This window comes from Beta vulgaris, chromosome 4, assembly GCF_026745355.1.
Source record: "Beta vulgaris subsp. vulgaris cultivar EL10 chromosome 4, EL10.2, whole genome shotgun sequence".
Taxonomy (NCBI): domain Eukaryota; kingdom Viridiplantae; phylum Streptophyta; class Magnoliopsida; order Caryophyllales; family Amaranthaceae; genus Beta; species Beta vulgaris.
In genome coordinates, this window is record NC_079205.1 from 27191281 (window position 1) to 27197612 (window position 6332).

Sequence of the window (6332 nt, forward strand, 5' to 3'; positions counted from 1 at the left end):
CGGCCTCTTCTCAAGTGCATCAGCCGAAAGGAAGGTCTGGACGTTTTGAAGGAGTTGCATGAGGGAGCTTGCGCTTCCCACATTGGAGGAAGAGCTTTGGCAGAAAGGGCTCTCAGGACGGGCTATTTCTGGCCGTCCTTAAAAGAAGATGCACTGCTCCATGCCAAGAAGTGTGATAGTTGCCAAAAGCATGGTAATATCTATCAAAAGCCGTCCAATTACTTGACGCCCATTCTCTTTCCTCTTCCCTTTGCTAAATGGGGATGGACATCCTTGGGCCTTTCCCTATTGCTGCCGGCCAGGAAATTTGTAATAGTAGCTGTAGACTACTTTACAAAATGGGTTGAAGCTGAAGCATTAAGGGGCATCACCACCAATGACGTCAAAGAGTTCATCTGGAAGAACTTGATTACAAGGTTTGGCATGCCCCAGTCAATCGTCTTTGATAATGGGCCGCAATTCGAAACACCCAAGCTTCGTCAATGGTTGGCTGACCAAGGAATCAAAGCTCACTTTGCAGCCGTAGCTCATCCACAGGCTAATGGGCAAGTGGAGGCTTTTAACAAGATTCTTTCGGCCGGGATAAAAAAGAAGTTGGACAATGCTAAGGGGCTTTGGGTAGAAGAATTGCAGCTGGTCTTATGGTCAATAAGGACAACGGCCAAGAATTCCACGGTGAGACTCCTTTTATGATGGTTTATGGCTCTGAGGCCGTCCTCCCTATTGAGTTGAAGAACCCACTTTAAGGTAATGATGTATTCAGAAGATGCTAATGGGCAGCTCTTAGGACGGCTTTGGACTTAGTTCCTGAAGTCAGGGCAATGCTTTGCTGAGGATGCAACTATATAAGTTAAGAATGGCAAGAGACTTCAACAAAAGAGTTGCAAGACGTCCGTTAAAGATGGGAGATCTCTTCCTAAGAAAAATGGAAGCGGTCGGCCGAGCCAAAGAGTTAGGCAAGCTTACTCCTAACTGGGAAGGACCCTATAAGATAATCGAAGTCGTTCAGAATGGCACCTTTCGTCTAGAAGGATTGGACGGATGTCCTATTCCTAGGACGTGGAATTCTGACACTTTGAAGAAATACTTTGTTTAGAGCATCAACACTAAATTGTAATCTTTTACTCATGCATTACAATGAAAAAGTAGAATGTAGACATGTACCTTGACTATCCGTCAAGCAAACTTCATATAATACAATTCTACTTCGCTATGACTTTGTTAAATTGTTTGCTTAAGTTACATACTGTCATCAAAGCTAACTAATTTTACAAAGAAAAAGACAATGCACCTTTCATTAGGAGTTCGGCTGAACATTTATCATCCTTAAACGGATAAAAAATGTCAGATTTGGCCGGTTGTTTACTTAAAGAGTTAAACATCTCCTGAACAAGGTCGGCTGGAAATAGGACGCCTTAGTAAAGGTATCTTACTTTCCGTCCAAAAGCCACAAACTTCGAAATAACAACCTTAGTAAAGGAACAAGTTATTTCATGATTTCACAAAGATGGACGAGTTTTTCCCCAAAGAATCAGGTCGTCCAACTATCATTGAGACGAATTGCTCTTCGAAGAGGCGGCACGTCCAGTCATTGTCTGGACGAATTGCTCTCCAAAGAGCAACCCGTCAGAATATTAGCCTGGACGAGTTGCTTCCGCATAAACCGCTCGTCCTAGTTGTTTAAAATTATTTCTTAACTCCTTCTTGAACAGGGAATAGTTATAAAAACTCTTCGTCCAAGAAGGGGGGCATAATTTATAAATTGACTAAGTCTTTGTCCAATGACGAACGACACCCAGGTTCTGGCCGAGCAAACTTTTATACTTGGCAGTTTTTGAAATCCAAAAATAAAAAACAAGTCTTTGCTTGAGCATCTGGTTATGAACGTCCAGAAAAGAGCTACTGGGTCAGATAAAAAATGATATGAAACTTCTTTTGACATTAAATGAATGTTGTAGATGTAATCGGCCAAAATGTTATGACGAGTTGTTTTTGTATTTTGTATAAATATGGAGTTGTAAGATAATACGTCAAAAACAGTAAAGCATAGAACAAGGGAGATTGAAAAAGATAGCTTTTCTAAATGTAAAAAAAGATGATTACAACCTAAATTAATCTAAGTACAAAAAAGAGAAAAAGTTACAAGTGGCTCACGGCCAAGATACAATAAAAGAACTAGCGCAGGAGGATCATTGTCCTCTTCGTCCTGGGCCTCTGCATCGTCCTCTCCCTCTTCATCCTCAGAAGATTCTTCAAAGACGGGAGGGTCGGCTCCAGATATGGTCGCCTTATGCAAAGCCTCTTGGAACTCCAGCCGACGAGTATATCTGGGGATATCCTCCTCTTCGGCCATCATGCCAAAAGCTTGCACCGCCCATTCCTTTGAGGTGTCTATGACGGTGTTCATAGCCTCTTTGGTGCCAGCAACGGTCTCTGCAACCTCAGTACGAAGGGCTTAGTTCTTGACCTTCAGGACGAGGTTCTCCTTGAAGAAATCAGCAGCCATCGTCATGACTGAATTCCTCTCGTTCGTCAGGACACGTTCCAATGAGGCCCGTTCGTCTAGCATCTCCGTCAACCGAAGAAGGTACACTTTGATCTGAGACTCCAGCTCGGCTGACCGTTTTTCCAGCGCAATCTTGGTCTGCTGATGCAACACCTCTTGCTAGGCCATAGCAAACTGGGCATGATCAGCGGCCGCCGTCACATCTTGGACGAGCTTTTTGTTTTCTTTTCTGAGCTCCTTTGCCCAGTCTTCTGTTATCATGCTGCGAGCAAAAAGCTGAAAACATGAAAGGATAAGGCATGTCAGGACGGATGAAAAATAAGTAAATAAATGCCAAGTAAAAAACATGAGCGTCTGAAGAGAAAAGGATGTACCTCGGCAGCAAGCTGAGACATGTAACCTACATGCCCAGACGATGCTCCCCTTAACCCCTTAATATAAGGTTCAGGAAAGCACTTGAACAGCTCTGTCTTGAGCTTCTCACGTTCAGACGACGACATCTTTCCAAAAGCTGGAGAAGATTCATCGTCAGAGAGGCTAGGGGAGCCGTCAACAGCTGGACCCTTCCCTTTATCTGAAAGGTTAGACTCGTCAGTACACCTGATGGAATAACCACGGTCTGTTTGTTGGACGGACTCATCGGACGCCCGCCAACCCTAGTGTTCTAACTACGTTGGAATATTAAGACTCACCAGAACAACGGGAAGCCGTCCTATAAGCAGCCGGCATCTGGCCTACCAGTTGGGCCACTGGCCCAGAGAAGGCGGACCCGTCCACAGCCGCGTCCGGCTGAGAAGATTGTCCAGCATCGTCCAAGACGACAACCTCGTCAGGTTGCGAAGGAGTGGGTTGCTCGGCCGGACCAGTATAGGCCACGAGGGCCCGGGAGTCAACTTCAGCCGGCTCTTCTTTGGCCTCCTCCTTGGCCGGTAGATTGATCACGACCTTGGGAACCGGCCGTGTGGTCTTCTTCTTCTTAGCAGTAAAACCCTTTGCCTTTTTTGAGGGAGGGGCTTCACTGGTACCGGCCGGCCGTTTCTTCGCTGCGGCTTTTTCGGCCAAAGCCTTAGAGGTTGGGGCATTTTTCTGAAAAAAAGATTAGAATACTCGTCAAGGGAAGATATCGTCTGGACACATCTAGACGATCTACTCATCATGATGGCAGACCGTCCAGTCATCATCTGGACGAGTGGTTAGTATACAAAGTAGCTCGGCCCGTACTTGTCTAGACGACCTGCACTATTCTAGACGGACTGCCCCTCGAAGAAGCAAACCGTCAAAGTATCAACCAGGACGGGTTGCTCCTCAAATGAGTAGCTCGTCCAACACTATTCTAGACGGACTGCCCCCCGAAGAGGCAAACCGTCAAGGAATCAACCTAGATGAGTTTTTTCTTAAGAAGATGGCTCGTCCAGTATTCCCCTGGATGTACTGCTCCTCGAAGAAGCAATCCGTCCTGCCAATCACTCTGGACGAATTGCTCCTTGGATAGACGAGTCGTCCAGGCTCCATCTTGACGGGTTACCCTCCAAAGAAGCAGATTGGCCAGCAAAAAAAGAAAAAAAAAAAAAATTATACAATATCTTACCAGAGTGTCGGCCCTCTTTTCGGCACCTGATTTACTGTACTCCTTCCATAGAGTGTCCGCAAATCTGGATGAGCTCATGTCTCCTATCCAAGACTTCCTTAGTTTGCTCCTGGCTGAATCTGCAAAAGGGAATGAAACGAGTGTTGGACGAATGATAAACAAGTCCAGAAATTTTTACTTAGAAAATTCTTAGTGGATATACCTTTGTCCTCGTCCTGCAGCAGGCCGGCAGCGACTAGGAAGTTATCATGGTAAAACATTTCCTTAAAGGAATCCAATTGGACGGACCCTTGAAAGAAACATCTTCCATAGTATATTCCGAAATCCGGAAGTACCACCATCTTCTTCGGCAGAGTTACTCTCCGTTCCAGATATGAGGCCATCCGTCCAGTGTTCGGGTTGACCGGCTAAAATACCGAAGGCGGTTTGCCACCGCTTTGCTGGGCGCCTGGACGAAGAGGAACTCGCCCTTCCATGAGTGCATCTTGGAAGTCTTATCCCAAGACGTCAAGAATCCTTGACGATTTCACACGCTCAGCCAACTTCCTTCGATGGTCCTAGGGGCCTTGGCAACATAATGAATATGGGTAAAAGCGGCCAGAGAAGGGTCCTTTCCTTTTAAGTTGCAGACGGCCAGAAAGGTAAGGATGTTTTGCCAAGAGTTAGGGGCAAGTTGATTATGTCCTATGCCATAGTAATGAAGAAGTTGGCTGATGAAAGGGTGAAGGGGAAAGCGCAGGCCGGCATCTAATGCCAACCGATAAACTGCAAAATGGCCGGGAGGAGCACTGAAAATAGTGTCTTCTCGGCCGGGAAGGACAAAGTGGTAGCCGGGCATGGGCATAGCCACTGAAAAAGGTCTAAGGTCCGAGCCTAATCGTCCCAGCCAAGTGTTATCGGCCAGGATAAACCTAGGGTCAGAAAGGGGACCTAGCCGCCGTCTTATTTCAGACGAAGTGGTTGACGGCTCCTCTGAGCCACTAGCGGGGTTAGAGGAGCTAGCCGTCCTCGGCTCATCTGAAATCGTCCTGTGCATGGACGGGCTGGGTTCTGGGGAGCCCCTGATTTCTGGTTCCTCCTCGACATGCTCAGGAGAAGGAGTTTGATTGGCAGGACGAGCGCTTTGGGTCTCTCGTTCCCCTTCGGCCGGAATTCGCCCAGTGGATTCCTCCCTTTCGGAGCTAGAGGCCGGCATGGTAACCCCTCTTCTGATGCGAGCCGTTTGCTTGACGCGCGCCAGATTACCCTGCACAGGTAAAGACTCGATCGTCTGACTTTGCCGTCCATGGCTAAAGATAAAGAATGCATGCCCGGCCGAGATAGGACCAACTCTAGAAGATGCCGAGGAAGTTAGGCCCTCTGTTCTAGGGTTAGCACCAACCCTTGAGCGGCCGGAATTGTTCGAGGAAGAGGACGAATCCATTTTCTTAAAATATGTGTGCAAACAAGAAAAAGAGTTGAGAATATACCTGTAGAAGAAAGTTCGGACGAGCATCAAAGATGACTTGAGGCCTCGGACGAGCAAAGTAAGAACTTGGACGGGAGTTGTTCTTCTCTCTAAAAGTTCAGTAAAAATCTGCAGAGTCTCTCTCTCTAGAAAATTTCTCAGCGATGTTAAAATGATTTCAGGAGCGACTAAGGCACATATTTATAGAGGGGTGAAAATGACCTCCTCATCCGGTGAAAAGTAACCGTTATGCCTAGGGTTGACCTATGGAGACCGGCAAAATCGCGCCTCTTTTTTGAATGAAGGGGAAGGGCAGTTCCAGGTCGGTTAAAAGAGGAAGATTAACCGTCTTGGCGCCTAAAAAATAATAACTCCCTCTTTTAAGGGGCAAATGTTGTAGCCTAAAAAATCAACGGCTATCATGCTGCCACGTGGCCCCATCGGAGCCCTACATGTGGCACGCATGCAGAGAGGTAAAAGTACAAAGGGTCTGGAAGTTGCAGGCCTAAAAGTACGTTTCTCTGAAGAAAGTGTACTAGAGGCCCCTCTTCTGGCCCCAAAAATCGTACTTAGGCCCAGTAAAAATGATCTTCACCTTTTTATGAAAGTGAGGTGTGCTGACCAATCAATTACTGCCACATGTCCCGCTACTTTGATTAGCCAATCAGATGCTCCCAAATTAGGGTGACATCAAGGCACATCAGTCATTTCAAACAGTATAAATAGTCCTTGATTTCAGGGTGAAAGGTACGTTTTTCAGAGCATAGTACTGTTACTCTGTCATAAATTCT

The 6332-nt window shown here is 46.5% G+C and overlaps 1 protein-coding gene across 1 annotated transcript; it reads right to left on the reverse strand.

Moving 5' to 3' along the window:
- Positions 1-2665: 2665 nt before the first annotated feature.
- LOC130591100 (uncharacterized) lies at positions 2666-4319 on the reverse strand. Its single transcript, XM_057394014.1, has 4 exons — positions 4095-4319; positions 3199-3592; positions 2881-3080; positions 2666-2782 (listed from the first exon to the last, which is right to left on the reverse strand). The coding sequence occupies exons 1-4, from the start codon at positions 4170-4172 to the stop codon at positions 2666-2668; spliced, it is 789 nt and encodes a 262-aa protein (XP_057249997.1). The 5' UTR covers positions 4173-4319.
- Between the last annotated feature and the right edge of the window lie 2013 nt (positions 4320-6332).